The sequence below is a fragment of the Microcaecilia unicolor genome, chromosome 2, assembly GCF_901765095.1.
Source record: "Microcaecilia unicolor chromosome 2, aMicUni1.1, whole genome shotgun sequence".
Lineage (NCBI taxonomy): Eukaryota > Metazoa > Chordata > Amphibia > Gymnophiona > Siphonopidae > Microcaecilia > Microcaecilia unicolor.
The window spans coordinates 533,336,714-533,361,394 of record NC_044032.1 but is presented as its reverse complement, the minus strand read 5'-3'; the positions used below and the strand labels follow the sequence as shown (position 1 = coordinate 533,361,394).

Below are 24,681 nucleotides of genomic sequence, written 5' to 3'. Positions count from 1 at the left end.
GAGTGTCCACATTCTAATATACAAAGGGACAATTCCTTAACAGTGAAGGAGCCTAGTCTATAAAGGAATCTAGGCACTTTCTTGTAAAGAATACTAGCCTAACTGGGTATATATGTACCTAACATTTAAACATGAGAACTTATGCCAGCCATATAGTATTAGAATTCTAAACATATGCATGCATAACTTGCACAGAGTTTAGCCACCCATTTATTTATCCCAACTGACTCTGTACCACCCATCATATCCCCGTCTATATATCTGCACTTGTCCCCTCGGCTACCTAGAAAACTGTGTTGTAGAAAAGCATAAGCATCATATCCATGTTATTTAAGTGTTTTAATGCGTGCTTATTAGATGTTTCATTAGATTACGCTGACATCATGTTGTTTGAACTTCAGTGCTGTTAAAATGTGTATATTTTTGACACTGTTTAATGGTAATCCTATTAGGTTTTACTTTGCTGTTCTCAAGCTTACCTCATTTATTGTATTTATGTTTATATATGGACATTTTACTATTGTTATACTGTTAACAAAATTGTATGTTTTATGTTAAACTGTACCTGCTGTACACCACCTTGATTGAATCTCTTCATAAAAGCGATTAATAAATCCCAATAAATAAGTAGCACATTAGCACCTATTTTATAGAATTGCCCCAAATAGGTCAGTATTTAAACACCACAGTTGATATTTAAAATTATTCGTGGATATTCAGCTCCACTATGCAGATGGCAAGTAGCACTGGATGTAAGGGTCGAGCAGTGAGTACTGCTGCTGCTATCTGGATAACGACAACATTCAAACTTCTATTTGGATAGCTAATCAAATAAAGGGAGTACAGCAGTTTTTCTGTCCTAACTGTATTGGGTTAATGATCTGGATAACAGTCTGAATATCACCATTCCGTGAATAACTGACAGTTCTTCTCAGCCCCACCGTATACAGATAGTGCCAAGGATGTCAGTAAGAATATTCAGTAGTTCTGTCTGGATAGTGTCAAGGTTGTGTATCAGGATATTCAGCAGCACTATCTGGATAGTTCAGAAGTGGTGTATAAGGATATTGTCGAGGTGGTCTATAATGATATTCATCAGTACTGTCTAAATCAGGGATGTCCAACCTCCGCCCACTCCAGGTCAAGTTTTCAGGATTAACACTATAAATATGCATGAGATAATTTGCATTCAATGGAGACAGTTCATGCAAATAGTTTTCATACACATTAGAAGTACATATAAGTAAGTAAGTGTTGCCATACTGGGACTAACCGAAGGTCTATCAAGCCCAGCATCCTGTTTCCAACAGTGGCCAATCTAGGTCACATACCTGGCAAGATCTCAAAACAGTACATTTTATTCAGCTCATCCGAGAAATAAACAGTGGATTTTCCCAAGTCCATTTTAATAATAGCTTATGGATTTTTCTTTTAGGAAGCCATCCAAACCTTTTGTAAACCCCGCTAAACTAACTGCTTTTACCACATTCTCTGGCAACGAATTCCAGAATTTAATTACATGTTGAGTGAAGATATATTTTCTCCAATTCATTTTAAATTTACTACTTTGTAACTTCATTGCATGCCCCCTAGTCCTAGTATTTTTGGAAAGAGTAAAAAAGTGATTCATGTCTACCTGTTCCACTCTACTCATTTTATAGACCTCTATCATATCTCCCCTCAGCCATCTTATCTGCAAGCAGAAGAGCCCAAGCCATTTCAGCCTTTCCTCGTAGGGAAGTTGTCCAATCCCCATTATCATTTTTGTTGCCCTTCTCTGTACCTTTTCTAATTCCACTGTATGTTTTTTTGAGATGCGGCGACCTGAAAACCCTACTGTGTTGTGGCCCTTGAGGATCTCTGATCTAGTTAGTGTCAAGGTGGTATGTAAGGATATTCTGCAGTACTATCTGCATAGTGCCGAGATAAACACTATGAATATGCATGAGCTCAATTTGCCTACAGTGGAGGCAGTTCATGCAAATAGATCGCATGCATATTCATTGAGGAAATGCTGAAAACACGACTGGATTGTGACCCTTGAGGACTGAGGTTAGATACCCCTGGATAGTGTTGAGGTGGTATGTAAGGATATTCTGCAGTACTATCTGCATAGTGCTGAGATTTCTGTGAAGATATTCAGTAGTATTATCTGGATAGTGGCATTGAAATCTGAGGCTTGTTTACAGAGAATGACAACCTAATTTACAGTGTGGACAAATGGCCCATCTCAAGTAGTCACTGTTTACAAGACCCTTTAATTTTCTTATATACCACCTGAAGCCCAAAAACTGTTAAAGCAGTGTACATTCCGGTGCAGTAGGTATTTTTCTGTTTCTGGAGGGCTCAGAATGTAAATTATTGTACCTGAGTCAATGGAAAGTTAAGCGACTTTGCCAAGATCACAAGGAACTACAGTGGATTCTAATCAGGATCTCAGCCTGCTACACTAACCATTAGGCTACTCCTCCACTCTCATTTTTGCATTTAATTTGGTATTTTAGAAATGGACAAATAGACCAAACTGATTAGTTGATTATTTTGAATAAGTATATAGTAATAGCTTTTCAATAAGTATATAGTAGTAGTATTTTAATTTATATTTTAATATGACACAAAGATCAATTTTAATTAGACTAATGGTACAGTCTTGTTTGAATTCATGGTAAAGGTTTTGTACTTGTTTAACACTTCTAATGTGAGAATGCCTTCTAGCCTTCTTTCTGATCCTTGAGAACCTGTTTCCAGACTGTGTATCTTCTCAGCTTGAGTTGTCATCTTTTCAGTTATTGCTGTTCCCATTTCTTCTCATTTTGTGTCCTTAGTATACTGTTTTGCCACGTTTCTTTTTCATTGCTTCTCTGGGATCTGGTTTATTGCTTTTTCATGCCTGCTGTTTTGGCTGCTGTTTTTCCCTAGTTACATACAATCTGTCACAGTCTCATTTGCATTTTATTTTATTTTTGGCGCAAAGTTCATTTAGGCATTTAGGGCCCTGTTTACTAAGCTGCATTGTAGGTGTGCTAACTTTTTAGGCTGTGTGAAAAATTAGCACGTTCTAATGCTAGATGCCCAATATGGGCCAGATTCTGTATATGGCGCCTAAAAAATCCACGTAGAACATATTTCCGCCTAAGCATATTCTATAAGCGGCACTTAAATTTTACCTGTAGTAGATAGAATGCACTTAGTCGATGTCCCAGCTCCTAAGACTATACACATCCATTTACACCAATGAAAACTTGGCATAAATCCCTGCATTTAGATTTAGGCACACTGGACCATATTTTATAACAATGCACGTAAATTTAGAAATGCCTACAAAATTCCCATAGCCATACCCCTTTTGAACTGCACTCATTAGAATTTAGGCATAGTTCCTTACAAAATACACTTAGGGGTATGTTTACTAAGGCACGCTATAGGTGCGTTAGCATTTTAAACGCATGTTAATGGTGGATGTGCATTAAACGCTAATGTTCCCATAGGAATGTATTGGCACATTAGCGTTTAACGTGCCTTAACTTTAAAAGCATGTTAAAAATGCTAACGTGCCTTAGTAAACATACCCCTTAGTGAGTTGTGCGTGTAAATTCTAATTATTACCAGTTAGTACTCATTATTGCTTAAGTGCTGTTAGAAATGCTGATTGGCTTGTTTAGCCAATTTACGCACGTAGTTATAGAATGCGCCTGGATTTTGGTGCATATCTCTAGGCACCCTATATAGAATCCGGTAGTGTATTCCTATGCTAATCGTTAGCACGTGCTAAATCTGTTAGCGCCCCTTAGTAAAAGGACCCCCTAGTAAATATTTCTTACTCATGTTCATTTTTTTTTCATGATACTCTGAGACAAAGACACTGTGCTGTGTCCTTAATATTAGGGCCTTAGAAACAAAACATATTTATTACATGACCCATTTACATCTAATCAATTGGTCATTATAGCTATCACAGAGAAATGACTCCTGGATGGGGATTCGCTATATTTGTGTCAAATTTAATACAGGAAGACCACTGTTTGGAAGATGTGGAAGCTAGTTGGTTCTAGGAAACAAATGGGCAGGCAACCTGCAAGATCCAAGATAGGCATCAAAACAACAGATTGACGATGATAGAAAAAGACCAGAATTTATTCACCACATAAACTTATATAAGGAGAGAGTAGACTGCTAGCATAAGTAAAAAATATAGAGGTGAGGGAGAAGTGTGTAGATGCAGAGGGGTAAGTGACATGCTTATCCCGTCCTTTTTAACCTCCATCAACAACATGTAGCTCTCACTCTCTGCACACTCCATATTATTGTACTTTTTTGTTGTTCCATGCTTTACACATGTTTCACTCCTGTTTTTTTTGCACACTTCTCCACCTCTGTATTTTTTTACTTATACTAGCAGACTACTCTCTCCTTATGTAATTTTGTTGTATTTTTACTCACTGTAGGCTTTTTTTTGTTTGTTTGCATACTCTTAGCTGCATCTACAAGTGATCTCCATACACAGGTCAGCACCATGTTAGTTAGTCCTCCTCACTATCAGATAGCTCTGTATGTATATTTTTTAGTTGATTTTGCAACAAATTGATGTTTGTTTTAACACCGGTTTTATGCTTTGTTTTTATGGTTTTATGTTTTATAATTATGTATCTATATGATGTATATGAGTTCATCTTACACAATTTTATATATATACAGTTATAATTTATATAATTTTATTTTACATAATCCTATGTATTTATAATTATGTATCTGATTTTAATCCGTAGACTCCTCAGGCAGGCGTTCACCGAAACATGTTGCCAAGTCGAGTCTTATTTACTGTTTTATATCCTCTATTAAAGGACATTTTTTCCATCTCTCATCTCCTTGGTTGTACTTGGAAGCGTCCTAATGATCATTCTACTCCCTTGTCTCTCCAGATCAGCTTCACATACAGTTTCCTTTCATTGCCAGAATTAACATGAACAGTCATTGTACATCAGCAGCACAGCTTCTCTTTTACTTCTATCCCATTCCGGTTCAAAATTAACCTCCGAACACCCATAGAATGCCCTGCCAGAAGTGAGGCTCCCCTGCTCCCACCCGAGCACTCCATTTTGTTCCCAAGTCAGGAACTTCCCATAGGCACCCTTGGTGCTTCGGTCTTGGGCAGGCATAAGCAATCAAAGTCAATTTCACAGACACAATCCCTTTAATAACTTGGTGGCCCTGCCCAAATGAGCTGGCCCTTCCCAGATCCATCAGCCAGGCCGTCCATCCCAGCCATTTTTGTCTTAGTGACCTCCCTGAAAATATCTCTCCCACTGCACTAGAGTTGGGGCATTGTCAGAGTGGGTTATACTGCCCCCAGTTGAGGAAAAAATATTTCTTTCTTTCTTCCTTCTCAAAAAGAAATTATTTTCCTCTGTCCTTAGAGGTAATCTACAAATTCTCCCCCATCTGAAATTTTCCAAACAATTTGAAACCTTTCTACCATATATAGTCAGTACCCACCAACATGATAGCATTCTTCTGACTTTTCCTGTTTAATAGACAACGTTGTTCTCTCCTAACAGACTGTAACAATTCACAAACATTATTCTAACTGGCTTAATTTGACACAAGCCTCTGCATTTTTATTCAGGCAATTAACAGTGGAACTCTACAAGTCACTTCCTCATTCATACCATTTCGGGTCAGACCTTTTTACTGTGGCTCCACCCGGTAAGTGACACACTAATATTTGTGAGTGTGGTATCTATCCACCACTTCCACAATGTTCTTCCTGATGGAATGGCCTATTTGCCTGTCCATCTGTGCCTGCTGCACAAGTACTCAGTAACTAGGATCTTCTGGTGAATAAGCTCTGCAAGTTGGATCTGGATGCATCCGATTAAAGAGTTCTTCCCAGATCCCAGCTTTCCTCCAGGCTTCTACCACACTCATCACCTGGAGGGGACATACAGATACCACAGTCACCATAGATTCCACATCAGGTGCCTGAGGTAGTGGTCTGCCCTACCCAGCTTGGGTAATTTCTCATCTTCAGCCCATCCAGGCATTATTTAGGGATCACTGAGGTACTTTCCTGGAAGGGAGACTTGCATCCATCACACCCCTTCATCCTCAGCAGCCGCTCGAGTAGGGCAGTTGACAATTTCAGCTCAGACCCAAGGAACGTCTGTAGTATGAATGAACCGGTCAATTTCTGGACTCCTCACTATCCATTCCATAGCTAGTTAGAGTAGGGACTGCTGGATCCACTTCTCCCAGGGTCGGACAGAGATAATGGATCAAGGACTCTGGGTTTGTCAGTCTCGTCTCCAGGTCTTTAGATATTCTCTTTGTTTTACCTGGTTCCCTTTGATATTCAGAGAGACCTTCAAATGAGGATCGGGCCAATTTCCTCATTAAGTCCAGTGGTATGGCAGTAGGGGCTTTTCCCAGGGTGTCTGCATTTTGGGCAGTCTCACATCCCTAATTGCACTCCTGGTTTTCCTTCTTGTGGGTTCCTCACCCCACTGGCCAGTGTTCCTATCCCACCTCTGCTGGGCTAGGCGGTGGTGGGCTCGAATAGGCAGTCACCTCCCAACCCTAATTTCCTCATCCCTGAGGTCCTCTGGGCGTGATCTCTTCCTATTTTAGGCCAACCACCCTTGATTTCTTACTGCCTTGGGAGCTTCCCGACTCAGACGGGGCCCTTCACAGGTTACTCATCCCCCAAACCAATTCTCCCTTGACTCCTGAGAGAACCTGTCTGGGTTCAGACCCAGTAGGACTGGTCTCCCACCCAGTCTGAATTTATTCTGCTCTGGGGTGGCAATCCTCATCACCTCAGGGGTCCCTTCTTTGGTGAAGAATTTATCTCTACAGGCACAGAACTTCAACAGTATCATCATCGGTTCACTCTGGGTCTCACACCTGCTGCACGCTATTCGCACCACTGGGTTACCATCCTCCACAGCTGTCTCTACCCAGGCCAACAGATGGTGCAACATGCTTGGATTTCTGGTGGATTTTACTTTCATCTTAGCTACAAGTTTTCCACGTCTTTCTGTGCTCTCACACTCCTGTTCCACTTTCTTCACATGCACTTCTGCCGTTCGAGTGTTGTCCTACTCTCCATAACTCTTCATCAGATGGTCCACCCCTCAGCATGTTGATGTAAGCATGGGTTCAATGCAAGTAGCAGAATCATGAATCAAACTCTTCTTCCGTTGTTTTCCTGCTCACAGGAACAGCCTCCATCTTTATGCACACTCTCTCCTGCCCAACTCTGCTGTTGATGTTACTCACAGTTCTGTGGGCTGATCCTTTTATTTTATTCGATTTATACTCCACATGCCTCCAATTCGGACACTCAGTTCTATGTGGCTTACATTTAGTTCAGTCAGAATTACAAATGGAAGTCGGATGTACACAGAAGTTAGGTTTACAAATAAAAGTCAGATGTACCAATAACAGGTCAGGGGTGTATGAGTGGAGAAAAGAGATAAATGGTGGTGTGATATTGTGGTCACTCAAGATGTAACCCAGTCCAAAAAATGTCAATCAGTCCAGAAACTCCTCTCCACTATATTTCTCAGTCCAAAGTCTTTGGGATATTAGCAGTACATAAGACCTAATTTGAGTTGAGTTTGTCCCAGAAAAATGTCCCCTTTTTCCCCACATTACAGGCAACAGTTTTATGTATCCCCTGGTTCACCCCTACGTCAGGGCTACTGGCTAAGCTCCCTTTGCTAGGTACCCAGGGCTACGGGTCATAAAACAGAGGTGTACTTCAAGCAAGCTGGGCACAGGCTAGGGCTAGGGTAAATCCTGTTAGACCGAAGGGTAATCTTTCTCTGGGCACTCTCAAATCCACTCTTATCCAAAATAAATAAATAACCAGCAGTCATTGGAGTAAACTTCAAACTGGTTTTATTTAACAATAACTACAAACGGTTCCAATCCACAAATTGATGTGTACAGCCAGTGCATATAACAGTTCCAGATCAGCTTCAGACGGTATCTTTTCATTGCCAAAATTAACCCAAACAGTCATTGTACATCTGCAGCATGATTTCTGTCCCATCCTGGTTCAGGATTCCTCTACGAACACCCAGAAGTGAGGCTCCCCCAATCCCACTCGTCCTACCCAGGGTGTCTTTTCCCCTGACCACTCCTTTTCATTCCCAAGTCAGGAATTCCCCGCTGGCACCCTCTGCTCTGTGGCAGGGGTTTAATTTGCTGGATATTGCAGAACTCCTCTCTTTAGTGTCCGGGGCTCCCCCTTTGGTGCTTGGGTCTCAGTAGAAGTGAGCACCTACAGAACTCTATTTCATATACACAATCCCTTTTATCACTTGCTGGCCCTGCCCAAATGAGCTGGCCCTCCTAGATCCACCCACCAGTGTGGCCATCCTAGCCCTCGTTGTCATAGAGGAGCATAATCGAATGGCGCCGGCCATCTGTATGGGTGGCGCCGCAAACAGCGGTCCTGAACTGTATTATCGGAAAAGATGGCTGGCCATCTTTCATTTCGATAATACGGTTGGGGCCGGCCAAATGTCAGAGATGGTCGGGTTTGAGATGGCCGGCATCGGTTTTCGCCGATAATGGAAACCGATGCCGGCCATCTCAAACCCGGCCAAATCCAAGGCATTTGGTCATGGGAGGAGCCAGCATTTGTAGTGCACTGGTCCCCCACACATGGCAGGACACCAACCAGGCACCCTAGGGGGCACTGCAGTGGACTTCAAAAATTGCTCCCAGATGCATACCTCCCTTACCTTGTGTGCTGAGCCCCCCAAATCCCCCCCAAACCCACTACCCACAACTGTACAATACTACCATAGCCCTAAGGAGTGAAGGGGGGCACCTACATGTGGGTACAGTGGGTTTTGGGGGGTTTGGTGGGCTCAGATTTACCACCACAAGTGTAACAGGTGGGGGGGGGGATGGGCCTGGGTCCACCTGCCTGAAGTGCACTGCACCCACTAAAAACTGCTCCAGGGACCTGCATACTGCTGTCATGGAGCTGGGTATGATTAGAGGCTGGCAAAAAATGATGTTTAATTTTTTCTTTTGGGTGGGGGGGGGGGGTGGTGACCACTGGGGGAGAGTAAGGGGAGGTGATCCCCGATTCCCTCCGGTGGTCATCTGCTCAGTTGGGGCACTCTTTTGAGGCTTGGTCCTAAAAATAAATGGACCAAGTGAAGCTAGTGAAGGGCTCGTCAGAGCCGGCCTTCTTTTTTCCATTATCGGCCGAAGCCGGCCATCTCATAACCACGCCCCCATCCCGCCTTCCATACCCTGCCGAAACGCCCCCTTGAAGTTTGGCCGGCCCTGCGACGGAAAGCAGTTGAAGCCGGCGAAAATTGGCTTTCGATTATACCGATTTCGCCGGCTTCAGGAGATGGCTGGCCATCTCCCGATTTGTGTCGGAAGATCGCCGGCCTCGTTGGAAAATAAGCTGGATAGTGACCTCCCTGAAAATCCTCTCTCCTGTTGCCCTAGAGCCAGGTACCTTCTTTTTTTTGGGGGGGGGGGGGGGCATTAATCTCTCCAGTGTTCTGCAGAATTCTGGAGTTATCTCCTGAGTCCACAGAGTTGATCCAGTATATAAGATCTGTCTTAGATTTCAGATTGTGTATGGTCACTTTCTGCTTCATTATGTTCCACACATTTCAATAATCAAATCTAGGTTCTTGCCTGGCCAAGGATCTATCATTTGTATTTACTCATGAGCCAGCTATGCATTAACAGCTTTTGTTCCATGGCACAGTGTACCATCCTGTTTGAAATGTTGTGAATTAACATAAAGTTTGGCAGTTTCTCCTTCAAAACATTCAAATAATCAGTTCCATTGATTGTGGTATTCTTTGGAATAATCCATAGCCCTGCTCAACCAGTTCCTGATACTGCACTCCAAACCATAACATACCTCAAGTTATGTCTCTGATTTAAAGGTTTCCTTATCTTTAAATCAGAAGTTGTAGAACTGAGTGAAAGTGCTATCATCTGAAAACATAATTTGCTCCCATTAATCAGCTCTTCACTGCTTCTGCTTATAACAGAAACCTAGCCAATCTTTAATATTTTTGTCAGATAACTTCAGTTTTCAAGCAGACTGATAAGATTGAAGTCCAGCATTGAAAAATTTCTTGCATATTGTCCTGTTGCTTGGATTCTTCAGTGGACTACCTACAATTCTGGCTCTGATAATACTTGATGATGCTCTTGGGGAATGTTTAGCTGCCTTTATGATTGCATTATTCATTTGTACATCCATCGCTCTTGAACAACCGGAGTGTTCCTGAGACTGAAAACTGTTCAGCTCTTCCTTTTGTCTGACCGTTGCTATGACAGTTAAATTGGTAACTTTCAGCTTCTTTACAATTGCTGTTATTGGTATCTTTTCTTTGTACAGAAATATGATCTGTTCGCATTTCTCTCAGGTAAGCTCTTTCCCATGTACCATTCCTTGGACGCATGTGAAAACCCATGTAATTATGAAAAAAAGCCCACAAAGGTTTTACCTTCTAAGTGAGATTTATTAAAAAGATGGCTGAAAACTATTTAAAAAAAAACCAAACATTTAGCCCAAAACAAAGACTATAGCCTAAAGTAACCCAAAACAATATTAGTGATCAAGAGCCCAATGTGGTACAGTTGAAAATGACTTGGTTGCAAACTTTTGGCCATGACTATATTTTTAGCTCCATTAATTACCACCCTACAAAACTTAGCCCCCTGTGGATACATACAAATTAAAATAAGAGACTTAATACATACTAACCTTTCAGCAGTGGTTGATATGTCCTCTTCAATGATGTCAGATGATCTGGTATCTCCTGCAGATCGAATTTGGTCTACTTTTTTCAACATTGAATCTGATAAGATTAACTCTCTATTGGTTAGATTTTCTAAATCTTCCTGCTTGCTTGATGACTGTCTGGCATACCTTATGAATTATTTGCCATCCCAGATGATAAGCTGGATTACTAAATTCTTAAATGGACTTTATGAATTAGGTCAATATCCAGTGAATATTGGAGAGGTAATCCTTACCCCCATCTTGAAAAATACTACTTTAGATCATAAGTACGTAAGTACATAAGCATCGCCATGCCGGGACAGACCAAGGGTCCATCGAACCCAGCACCCTGTTTCCGACAGCGGCCAAAAGAACAAACAGTTTGCCCCGCCCATCCCATAAATAGTGGATTATTCCCACGTCCATTCAATAACATTCTATGGCCTTTTCCTTCAGGAAGCTGTCCAACCCTTTTTTAAAGTCCGCTAAGTCAACCGCCTTAACCACTTTTTCCGGCAACGAATTCCAGAGTCTACGCGTTGAGTGAAGAAAAATTTCCTCCAATTCATTTTAAATTTACTACACTGCAGCCTCATCGCATGCCCCCTTGTCCTAGTATTTTTGGAAAGTGTAAACAGATGCTCCACATCGACCCGTTCCATTCCACTCATTATCTTATAGACTTCTATCATATCTCCCCTCAGCCGCCTTTTCTCCGAGCTGAACAACCCCAGCCTCTTCAGCCTTTCCTCATAGGGAAGTCGTCCCATCCCCTGTATCATCTTTGTCGCCCTTCTCTTCACCTTTTCTAATTCCACTATATCTTTTTTGAGGTGCAAACTATGCCAAAAAAGCAAAGCCCATCTGGCTGACTTTGTCCTAGGTGCAGCTGGGGAGAGGGCAGAGAATGGAGAGTCAGAGTCAGGCATAGGAGGGTCTAAGAATATAAGAAGCCCCCCCCCCCCAATCTTTTGAAACATCATATGAAGGGGGAGACCATCCCAAAAACTGTGCAACTTCAAAGAAATGCTGTGCCCCCAAAATGTCTACACATTGAGCCCATAATCCAATTAGAATGTCTAGATGCAATCTAACCCCCTGCTAGCTGTTCTCTGCAGACGTTTTCAGATTCAGCCAAAAAAAAAAAAAAAAAACACATCAATTTGCTAAACAGTTATTTCACTCCATTGCAAACGTTTTCAGCTGTGACCCTTAATCGAAAGAAAGATTTGCATCTGTGTAAACATCCCAGAAAGAGGATATAAATGTCCATTTTGGTATTTTCAAACAACCTACTATTCTCACAAGAATGGCACCTAAAAAAAGCTGCTCCAATCAGAAAGAGCAACTTTACTGATGCAGAAGTTGAACTGTTGGTGAAACAGATCACCAACAGACATGCTAACCTGTTTACCCCCAGGGGCCAAAGGCTCTCGGTCCCCCCCCCCCCCCACTCCCTCTTCTTGGTGGAGGCAATCTGTTCATGCCTGAATGCAGTCCACCACAGCAACAAGGGAGGTTGAGGAGTGCAAGAGGAAGTAGCACCAGCTGAAGCAGGAGGTCCACCACAAAACTGGCGCACCTTAGAGCAGATGGTCCATGCCCTTCTTCCCCATGAAAGCATTCATGGCATTGGGAGCCAGGACATCTTGGCCCAGCCTGAGGACTCAGCTATGTTTGGCACATGAAAGCAGTCCAGTCTCTCTCTCTCATTCTCCCTTCCACAGGCAGGGAAATTGGGGGGGGGGGGGCACATTTTCAGGTAGGTGTAGGAGGGGATGAAAAGGCACACCAGAATAGATGGTGAAAGGCTGGTTGTCAGCAGCTTGGAGGCAATAATTCTACAAGGAGGAACATTTACTGGGCAGGGCAAGGACGTTCATGTATATGTCCTATATTGGTGCCTTCTTCCCCCCCCCCTCCAGGGGCGTAGCCAGATCTCGGCAGGAGGGGGGTCTAGCGCCCAAGGTGGGGGGGGGACATTTTAGCCCACCTCCCCAGCCACTGAACCCTCCCCTGCCACTTTCGACCCCCCCCCCCAGGCCGCCGCCACCGAAAGGTACCTTTGCTGGCGGGGGTCCCCAACCCCCGCCAGCCGAAGTCTTCTTCAGTGCTGATCTCCGGCACGTTCGCTGATCTGTGCTGTGAGTCCTGACGTCCAGCATGTCCAGCTACACCCCTGCTCCCCTCTCCACCTTGGCCCATCACTAATCCAGAGCTGCCAAGTTACCCATTCCAGGGGGGAGACGTTTTGGCCAGTACTGGTTTTAAACTTACATCCCGAAGCAGTGTAGTATTTGTAGTCCATGATTCTATCGAAATCAGTGCTGCAGATTCCATAATGCACCAAGATGAAGATGGGTAACTTTGTTAGCTCTGCTAATCAGTGGGTATGTCTGCTTTCCTCACCTCAGTGCACCTGTCAATGTTCTCTCTGCAACTGTCCATATAACTTCTTTCTTTACCTGCCTACCTGTGTCCAGCACTTTGGTCTCTCCGGTACACAGTGTCCCATATCCCTTGGCTCCAGTGTGGTTGCATGTAGAGGCAAACATCTTTGGATAGCATGAGAATGGCATTCCTCAACATGATCTGTGTGCTGGCGGGGCCCATGAAGGGGTCTGTAAAGGAAAGGAGCAGCATAGTGCCAGTTTAGGTCAAGACAAAAGACACTGTCTCACTTTTGATTTGCAGGCAATGATAGTGACTCAGAAGCCAACAAGCCAGCCAGCAATATGTATAGGAGAAGGAGGAGTAGCAGTGCCAACAGTGAACTCAACAATGGGAGCTGCAGAGCAACAGGAGGCTAATATTGGCGATGCGGTGGCAGAGGACAGCTGTGGAGGGGACCAGACAGAATAGCCCTTAGCTGTGGACCTTCCTCCCCTTCCCAAAGAAGCATTTACAGATTGAGACACGGATCCGGACGAGGGTACAGAAGAGCTACTGTGTCAGGGGGTCAGGGCACAGGAGGCTGCTGCAGAGCAGTAGAGGCTCCTGAGAGAGGAGTTGCAGCAGGCACAGCAGGCTGCAAATGAAGAGTGGCAGTGCATGAGAGGAGGAGTTCACAGAGGCACACCATAACATCTGGCACCAGCTGCTAGTCCTACACCAGCATTTGCATTCATATGTGGCAGCAACCACTAGTGGAGAACTAGCACTTCAACCCAGCCAACCTCCACCTGACCCCCAGCCAGCCCAGTGGCCCACTTTTCAGAGGACAGCTGAAGCAGCAAGCACCTCTTGGCAGAGCAGTGAAAGCCCCACAGAGGAGGAGGACACTGACACTGCTGCTTCAAGAGATGCCTCATGAAGGAGGGGATTTAGCCATACAGCTTTTTGGGGATGGCATGTAGTGGGTGTGTGTGATTGGGGGAGGGGAGGGGTGTTTTCAGATTAGGGCAAACAGACAAATGGTAACACAGAACTCAAGAACTCTCAACTTTCCCTCAAATTATCACTTCCTCCTCTCTCCAACTCCTCAAATCCACAAATGGGTCTAAAGACAGCTTTGCTCTTACCTTAGATGCTTTTATATTAGGTCTATTACAGGACATTGTTCTTTCCGCCACTGGGAAACCGTTTCGCTATCCGTTATGGGCTGGAGATGTTCATTCTGTAAGACTGCCCAAGCCACGCCTTCGAAACGCCTCTCCTGGAGACATTCTAATTTAGATGTACTAGAGATAAGTACATAAGTACATAAGTAGTGCCATACTGGGAAAGACCAAAGGTCCATCTAGCCCAGCATCCTGTCACCGACAGTGGCCAATCCAGGTCAAGGGCACCTGGCACGCTCCCCAAACGTAAAAACATTCCAGACAAGTTATACCTAAAAATGCGGAATTTTTCCAAGTCCATTTAATAGCGGTCTATGGACTTGTCCTTTAGGAATCTATCTAACCCCTTTTTAAACTCCGTCAAGCTAACCGCCCGTACCACGTTCTCCGGCAACGAATTCCAGAGTCTAATTACACGTTGGGTGAAGAAAAATTTTCTCCGATTCGTTTTAAATTTACCACACTGTAGCTTCAACTCATGCCCTCTAGTCCTAGTATTTTTGGATAGCGTGAACAGTCGCTTCACATCCACCCGATCCATTCCACTCATTATTTTATACACTTCTATCATATCTCCCCTCAGCCGTCTCTTCTCCAAGCTAAAAAGCCCTAGCCTTCTCAGCCTCTCTTCATAGGAAAGTCGTCCCATCCCCACTATCATTTTCGTCGCCCTTCGCTGTACCTTTTCTAATTCTACTATATCTTTTTTGAGATACGGAGACCAGATTTCAAGATGTTTTCTCCTTTTCTTCAATTATACTATTTTGGTGTTTTTCTAGAAGAAAAATGTGTATCTGCCTTTTATGTCATTTTTTGGAAGTTTTTATCTTTTGAAAATGAGCCCCTATGTTAGTCAAATGTTACTGCAAAATGGAAGACATCCAGTATCACTCCATAAAATAAAACAGCAAGATTCTAATAAAGATTATTATTATTTTTCTCTCTATTTTTTCTTATATTGGCTTGCATTTTCTCATGTCGATTATACATATAGCAATATGGCCAAATTAAAAGTCTTTGTCTATCTTTTAAATTATTAGTTGCACTGTGCTTTTTCTTTTCTAGCTGTTAACCATAAATCACTATCAAACAATGGAAAAACATCCCCATTTCTTGGCATTTTATTTTATGATGATATATACAATGCCTTCCCCACAAAATTGAATCACATAGCTCATATACTATTTTAGCCCTTCATATGTAACATGATGTACATTTCTATATCAAGAGTGTGTTACTTGTAAATATGTTGGTGGAAGAACAATATGGCTAGATTATGGAAGGATGTTGAGTGAATTGAGCTTTGAGGTCTCAACTCAATTTCTAGTTTCCAAATGTGTATCCCCAGACTGTTCCTCAAAACAAAACAAATTCTTCTAAGGAGAAAGAATCAGTATTTAAGAAACATAATACATCCATCATAGATTTTAAGATCCAAGATTCAAATACTGTGTTATTTTTCTTAGCCAAAACAGAACTGAGGTTTAAGAAATACAGGAAAGTACTTTTGTATAAAAGTTGTCCCAGTTCAAAATTGTGCAAATAAATAGAATTATAATGTGGGCTTTTTTCTGTAGGTTTTTTTTTTTTTCATTTTTGCCCTGCTTGTGGCATCTGTGCATTTGTACCCTGTTTACTAAGCCATGCGGCAATACCAGTGCTGCCCATTCAAAGTTTTGGGGCTATGTTGGCATTAGCGCACAGCAGCCCATGGGGGGGGGGGGGGGGTCAGTTTATATAATTAGAAGGATATTACTGGATGTTTAATAAACTAAGTCTGTATCAGTTCTAACATAATTTATCTGTGGATTTTTATTGCTTACTTTCTGGTGGCATTTCATGGGAATACAGTATTTTTCCCGGCACAGGATCTACCAGGCATGTAGGGCTAGATTCAGTAAATGGCACTCAAAAATTGACACTCAATGGTATTCTATAAAGGACACTGAAAGATGAGTGTGTATTATAGATTAGCATTGAGTGCTAATTTCAGCACCCACATTTGTGTGGAAGACTTACACCTGCTGAAACTGGGTGTAATTCACAGTGCCCAATTTGGGTACAGATCCCCAGTGTTCTGTAACATTGCACACAAATTTTAGGAATGCTCCTGGCCTGCCCATGCACCTCCCAGGGTCACTCCCCCTTTTGGGTTGCACACACATTTTTATAGAATTGTGCATATCAAGATTTGTGCACAAATTAAAATTAGTGCCAATTAGCACCCACTTATTGGCACTAATTGGCTCATTACCCAATTTATGTGGGTGCCCATCTTGGATCAGTGCCCAAATGTAGAATCCAGGGTATATAAAATAATTCTATAACAGTGCACCTAATTTTAGGTGCCAAGTATATGTCTAAATGACCAGAATACCAGCATAGGTGGAGTCCAAGAAAACAGCAAGGCAGACGATCTGCAAACTCCAAGATGGAAATCAACGAAGCAAATTTATTGAATGAAAACCAAATGATATAATGAGCCCGACACAGGCCGTGTTTAACCCAGCAGGGCTGCGTCAGGGGCTATAAAAAGCAAATAACATATAATTTAAAAAACATATACAGTGCACTCCGTTTAAGTACACGTCGGATAAGAGCATGCTCTGTTTAACTGCATGCCATACTTCGGTCCTGTTTTTGGCACCATCAATTTCTATGGGGACAAACTTCATTTTAGCGCACCACTGATAAGTGCAAGATTCGCTTATATGCATGGTTCAAGACTGCTCCTCTTAGGAAAGACTCCGCATAAGCGTGTGCATGGAATATGGAAGCCGATTGGCGCGTGACAACCGAGATTTCAAATTTACCGCCTCTTTAACTGCCCCAGGCAGATTAGGGCAAAGAATGTTGTTGGAGCATGCACCGGGGTCGTCGTCGCGGTGGCGGAACTGTAAGACTTTAACACTGGCTGAACGAATAGTAGTTCTTAAAAAATTAGAAAACAAAGAAAGACAAGCATCTATTGCTAAAGAATATGGTGTCAATCCCAGTCAAATTGCACGTGTCTTGAAGCAGAAAGACCAGCTTCTGGAAGACTGGCAAAACAATACAAATCCACAACGGAAACAAAAACGTGCGGGAAAAGCTGAGGAGATAGAAGAGCTCTTCGGTGGTTTTCTCGAGTCAGGAGCAGACAGTTTCCTGTCAGTGGTCCACTGCTTATGGAGAAAGCTAACCAGGTAGCAGAAAGTCTTGGACTGACTGAATTCAAAGCCACTGTTGGATGGTTAGAAAGATGGAAGTAAAGGAACAGCATAAAATTCAAAAAACAGCATGGTGAGAAACAAGACGCTGATGACTTTGGTGCTGAAAATTGGGTTGTTTCAGTTCATCCTACCATCTTGAGTGAGTTTGCACCTCGTGACATTTTCAGTGCTGACGAAAATGGTCTCTACTGGCTAGCGATTCCTGATGGAACACTTGCATTCAAACATGCCGAAACTAGTGGAGGTAAAACATCGAAGGACCAACTGACAAAATCTCCTTTGCTACAATATGGATGGGAGTGAGAAGTTGGAACACCTCGTCATTGGAAAGCGCAAACAGCCCCGTTGCTTCAAGAAAGTTAAGTGACTTTCTGTGTCATACGAGGCTAATGCAAATTCATGGATGACTGGGGAAATTTGGAAGCAGTGGCTAAAAAAGTTAGACACTAGAATGCGGGCACAAAAGCATCAGATTTTGCTGCTTTGTGATAACTGTGCTGCACACAGGGATGATGTCAGACTGTCTAACGTCAAGGTGGTCTTCCTGCCACCAAACACTACCTCTCTGATCCAACTTCTGGATTAGGGCATAATAGCCAATTTCAAACAACATTATCGGGCTCTTGTGCTACGTCATCTGATGAGCGTTATGGATGACCAGACTGGGAAAGATAAACATGCTGTTGAACTGGCTCGTAATCTATCACTCTTGGATTCCCTACATATGCAGAAAGAAGCCTGGAATCATGTTACACAGGCAACCATTGTGAAGTGCTACAAGCAGGCAAGCTTTGTTAAGGATATGGAGAGGGATGAAACAGGTGCAGCTGTTGCAAACGCGTCAGATGAAGAGGTTATTGACATCCCAGCCAGTTTTACTGAAGAGGAGTTCCATCGCTACGTAGCTGTTGATTACGATCTACAAACAGCTGAAGACATCACTGATGTTGAGATATGCTCCTACATGCAGGCAACAATGGCTGATGATGGAACAGATGAAGAAATGAGCAGCGAGGCACATGCTGATGAAATTCAACAACCTCCTCTTGTCACTTTTGCAAGAGCGCTGGAGAGTCTCAACACCGTGCGGGCCTATCTGGAGGCCACTGGATGTCAGTGCTATGACAGTTTTTACCGTCTGGCAGACATAGTGTATGGAACTCACAGACCCAAGAGTGTACAGAGGACTATAACTGATTACTTCAAGCCAGCCTAATGTCAGTTAACTGAGACTGTATACTGTACATATAATAATAAACAGTACTGTACATATGTTTATCAGATGTCAAGCTTCTTTGGGTTACAACGGTTAAGTGCATGCTCTGGTTAACTGCATGCATTTCTTTGGTCCCAGACCCTTGCACTTAAGCGAATTGCACTGTATATACAAAAAAAATATATATATATATATATATATTTTTTTGTATATATATATATGTTTTTTAAATTGGTTTTTAAATTATATGTTATTTTATTTATTTATTTATTTATTTAGATTTTGCTCACACCTTTTTCAATGGTAGCTCAAGGTGAGTTACATTCAGGTACTCTGGATATTTCTCTGTCCCAGGAGGGCTCACAATCTAAGTTTTTACCTGAGGCAATGGAGGGTTAAGTGCTTTTTATAGCCCCTGACACAGCCCTGCCCCTGCTAGGCGAAACACGGCCTGTGTTGGGCTCATTATATCATTTTGTTTTCATTCAATAAATTTGTGTTTATCTCCTACTGATCTGCTTCGTTGATTTCCATGCAGAATACCAGCATATACACGCCTATGTACGCATAAATGCCATTATTTCACAATTCTATAAACTGATGCCTAAAGGCATTGGTGGATCGGTTGAAGATGGGCATACACATGGGCAGGATCTGGGTGGAGTGTAGGGAGGGTGTACAGTTATACATGTAAATTAAAGAAAAGTTGGTGTAAGTGGTTGCACCTAAAATATAGGCATATATTTGACCTGCAGTGCTATTTTTCTATAGAGAAAAGTAGGTGTGTACTTTCCTTTAAGTTCCAAATAGGTACATTTTTTTGGTGCTTAAAAGTAGACACATTGTTAGAGAATTACCTCCATGAGGCCATATTTTTCTTTGATTGACCATGTAAACGTCTAAGATGCACTAGTTCAATAAATACTGGAATAAATGGTTTCTACAATGACTTGGATTTGCTTGAAGAAATGGAGTATCATGCTGTACTTATCTAAACTGGGCCCAATCACTATCCCCTTCTGTAATCTTAACCTCATTGCCTCAATGACCGTGAACCTCTCCCCTTGTGAATCTCACCACTTTTACCTCAATTACCTCCCTCCCGTCACACTCATTATGCCACCCACCACACCTCATTTACGTTACTAGGCTCCTTGCTGCATCACCATAGACCTGCTCTTCATTTCTTAGTAGATAGGCAGGGCCTGGGGAACTGTCTGCAACAGCACTGCTGCTCCAAATTGCCTGCTGCTTCCTCAGTAAATTAGTATGGGCTTAACTAACCAATCCAGGTTGCCTTTTGCTTATTTGTCACTGGTTTCATTGGTTGTTCCAGTATTGGACTCCATCCTCAGCCCCAGTAGCAGATAAGGAAATCACAGCCTTAAGTGCTGGATCAATGTTCTCCTCCTCTTAGAAAGTGAGATATGTGTTGGGTGGTTGAGAGAGATAGAAGAGAGTCACCATCATTGCTGGTGCAAGTGTCCAAACCCTGGTCTTCTGCAGCAGTTCTATATTCAACAGGCAATTCTGCTGCAAATATCAGATTATGTGGTCCTATCCATATCTGGAAAATAGGAGGCATTACCTATAATTGCCTCACTGAGGGGTCCTTTTACTAAGCTATGGTAAAAAGTAGCCTTAGCGTGTTCTTAAATGGGTCTTTCTCATGTACTAAAGCCATTTTTACTGCAGCAGTAAAATGGCCTATTTTCTATTTTCAGAATTAATGGCCATGCGCTAATGTTAAACTCATATAAATCAAGGGAAAATGTATTTCCGTTCCCCTATATAATAGATCTATCTCTTATGGGAACCTTATATATAACTACACACACTAAATCAATCACAAAATAATAATGTAAAATGGTGCTCAGAATTAGCCCTTTCCCTTAGCTGGAGAGGAAATCAGATTCCATCATAGCACCACAGAAATGGTAAATATGTACTGTAAAAGAGAGCAAAAACATATTTTGCTTATCTTAGATGGAAATGATGCTCGCACATCTCCTAATCTGTCTTCTGTGACTATGGCAAAGGAAGAGGTTGAAAAATCCCAAATACATACAATCCATGATCTAAATTACTCCTCCTCTGTCTCAATTCATATCACTCTCCAGCATAAAATGAAAAACCAAGTTAAATACAGTGGGACACTGAATTTTCAGCCAATGACAATTTAGATACGTGTTCTGCTATAGTTGACTTCCAAACGAGTTGGTATGTATTTTTATATATAAGGAAGCATACATTGTTGAAAATTGATTAAAAAATATTAAAAACCACACAGATAAAAAGGAAGGAGGTTTTTTAAGACTCATGAGGAATCTGCTCAGCCGCTAGTCCAGCGTGTTGGAGAGCAGGACAGAAATCTGAGCTTCTGACATCTTTTTCCTCTGTTTTAATATCTTTGTGAAAAAGTGGACTTAGCATTTTGAATTATTTACTTGCATGGTTGGAGTTTTGAATCTTTTTTTTTTCCTACATTGCCTTTAAAATATTATTTTTTTAGATTCTTGCTTTGTCAATTTGCATGCATCTGGTATGGCTACAGCAATGAATTATGACACTATTACCATATTGCAGGGTTGCAGATTATCTGTTATAAAGAGATGAAAGATGTGTTCCTCCTGTCCAGTGAATTCTGTCCCTTCATCAATTAGGGAGTTAGGAGCAAGCAATGCAGGCTAAAAAATGTTTATATGTAAAAGAAAATGTTCTTTTATAATTAGTACAAAATACCCAAACCAAAAAGAAAAACTTCTTAAAATATCAACACTGACAAACAACCACAAAGAAAGTAACTTAACTGAAAAACTGGAAGAAAAAGACCTCTGAAGTCTATGTCAATCATTTTGAATTTCTCACTTTGTTGTACCACAATTAGACTCCACTCTCATTGGTCTAAATATTCCCTTAATTAAGTGCATAGGGCCAGATTCTATACATGGCACCTAAAAAATCTGTGCGGTAAACATTTCTGCCTAAGAGTATTCTATAAGCCGTGCCTGAGCTAGTGGCCATGTGAGGGGGAGCACTTACCACCACCCACTGAGGTGGTGGTAAGGGCTCCCACGCTATCCTGGCAGTAACCGTTTAGCCACAACGTGCTGCCCAATTACAGCCGGGTAAATGCTGTGCAAAAAATCGAGCCCTATTTTCCTCAGTATGGGTAAAGGTGCACACCAGGGCTGGAACTACCACCAGTGCCTGCGTTGGGCCGGCAGTGGCATCAAATTGGCATGCAGTAAGCCTGCATTGGGCTTACCGCCACTTTGTATAAGGGCCCCTTAGCTGGTTAACAGCAATATTCAGTCCGCTAACCTGCTACTTAACCACATAAAGGGGTCTATTTACTAAGGTACGCTAATAGATTTTAGCGCATGCTAAATGATAAGACGCCCATAGGAATATAATGGGCTTCTTATCATTTAGCGCATGCTAAATTTATTAGATCGCATTAGTAAAAGAACCCCAATGTTAGAACGGCAAAACAGCTGTCCTAACTTTATGTGGCTATTTAACAGGACACTGGTCTGAAAATTGGCTGGTACCTGGTTAACTTCTGCATTACCGACAATACCCAGATATTCAATGCCAGAAGCCGCACATGCCCCAGTTTGCCCATGGGGCTGGATATTAACTCCTTAACTATGTTTGGAATTTGATTTTGCATGTACCAGGAACAATTTTAAAGCGTTATTTTTTACTGTAACCATTTAATATTAATTGATGGTTTTTTTTAATACAGAATGTCAAACTGGAGTCTGGAAAACTGAAATTAATTGAGCAAGGTACACAGGAAGAACACTCTTTAAAACAAAGAATATCTCTGCTGTCTAATTGTTTAGAACGCAAAGAAGAGATAAAGCATAATCGTATGAAGAAACACCGAAGCTTGATTTGCCTAGCCGATGCAACTGATGTAGATTCCCCTGCAGGTGATATGCAGCCAAGGTGCAGTATGGAGTCAAAGACACTGAAAAAGCAGGAAGAGAAAACAAAACTAATTACTCTGGGATCTGGTCATAAGTTGCCATCAAATGTTATTGAGGAACTAAACGTAGTACTACAGAAAAACAGAAGCCTCCAAGAGGAACAGTAGAAGTTCTGGAACTTTCTTCATATGTACAAATGGACTGTTCAATGCACTGATTTGTGTGGTGTGATGAGGTATGGATTCAGTGCCAGTGTAAACTCTTAGCACTAAGCAGAACATGGAAAACTGAGCTGCATCAAGTTGTTGTGTATAGCAGTGGGTAAAATGCACTTTACTCGTCCTAATCAGCTATATGAAAATACCCCAGCTTCTTTATAGCTAAAAGCACATGTATTGTAACAGAGCATATGGACTGCTAGCTATCTTGAGAGTGAGTGTGTCTGTAGGCTTGCCTGGAGGAGTCAAAATGCCAAGGTTTATTACATTTTATGGGGGCACTTTCTAAAAGCAAGTGCAGATGACCGTACATATTGTACCCATCATGGTTTTCAAAATTAAAGTCCTTGTTCAAATTCCATTTGAAACTTGAGGCAAAGATCACAAATAAGTAGTATGCATGGACTTTGGAGCAAAATGGGCAGTTTGAAAATCACCCTCTAAATGCATGTGGATGCATGAAGAACTAAAATATTGACATGAAGTTTAATTCTTTAACTGTGAGCCAGCAGTTAGGCACCATCCCCCTAGTTTTATGCCCAATTTGCACATGCAATTTAATTGAATATTGAGCTAATTAGCACCAATAATTGGCTTTTTAACAAGCAATTATTGGCACTAATTAGATTTAATTATCAATTATGCGTGTTGATTCAGATGCAATCTGAAAAAGGGGGCACGGAAGTGGGAGAGCCATGGGTGTAACGGGGGTATTCCTAAAAATAATGCACGTTGTTACTGCATAATAGGAATACACACCTAATTTAGGTGTGTACATTTGCACCACATTTCAGTTGGTGCAAATGGCCACACCTAAAGTTAGGCACAATTCCAAGGCATAAGCGCTATTCTATAAACGGCTTCTAACTGCAACATAGAATAACACTTTTTTGACACCATATATAGCATCTAGCCCCATGTAGGCATATGAATGACACCTTAATTGCTACCAATGTGTGCACTTGCCCTAAGCTCAAATCTATAAAGGCGCACGCATGTGACAAGGAGGGTGAACAAGTGGGTTGAGCTTGGGTGGGATATAGGCGTGTCTCCTACTGATACATGCACCTTATAAAATGCTAAAAACTGTACACATAGCTTGCCGCATTTATGTGCATCTATTTACACCAGCCATTGACCTGCCACAAGTGAATGTGTGTACATTCTGGCGTAGCAATACCAGTTTGTGCTAGTATCCTATAACAGGATCTGGGTGCCCAGATGTCGTAGACTTGTATGAGCTGTGCTGCATTTTAACGCACAACTTTGGGCACCAATTTATAGAATTGCCACCATAGTTAGCATGTAATGTAACCTAATTAAGGGGTCCTTTAACCAAGCTGCGGTAAAAGGGAGCCTGCGCTGGCAGCACATGTTTTTGATGTGCGCTGAATATTCATGAGAGAGATTTGCATGCACTGCCTCCACTGCACCCAAATGTCTGTCATGAATATTCATTGTGGATATCCTGAAAACCTGACTGGCTGGGGTGCCTCCATGACCAGGTTTGGAAAATACTGGCTTAAGGGCATGCCTAAGCTGTTATAGAATATTAGCACATAGCTACATTGGTGTACCAAAAGTTAGGCATGCCTACTTATGACAGGTCAATGGCTGATGTAAATGGGTGCATCAAAGTGCACCTTGAAATATATGCAACTGACAGTATTCTATAAGTGGACAGCAAAAAACCCAAAACAGGATAGGAGCCCCTATGTAGTTTATAATTTATTTTGAATTGCTAGACTGCTTTAGCTGCT

General features: G+C 42.0%; 1 protein-coding gene across 2 annotated transcripts in view; it reads left to right on the top strand.

Annotated features, from left to right (window-relative positions):
• The window catches only part of ARAP2 (ArfGAP with RhoGAP domain, ankyrin repeat and PH domain 2), a 508,912-nt gene extending 485,201 nt beyond the window's left edge, over positions 1–23,711 (top strand). For both annotated transcript variants that reach the window (XM_030191273.1, XM_030191272.1), the window contains exon 31: positions 22,517–23,711. In XM_030191273.1, coding sequence (XP_030047133.1) covers positions 22,517–22,870 — 354 coding nt within the window. In that variant the 3' untranslated portion in view covers positions 22,871–23,711. The remainder of the gene's footprint in view (positions 1–22,516) is intronic.
• The last annotated feature ends 970 nt before the right edge of the window (positions 23,712–24,681 follow it).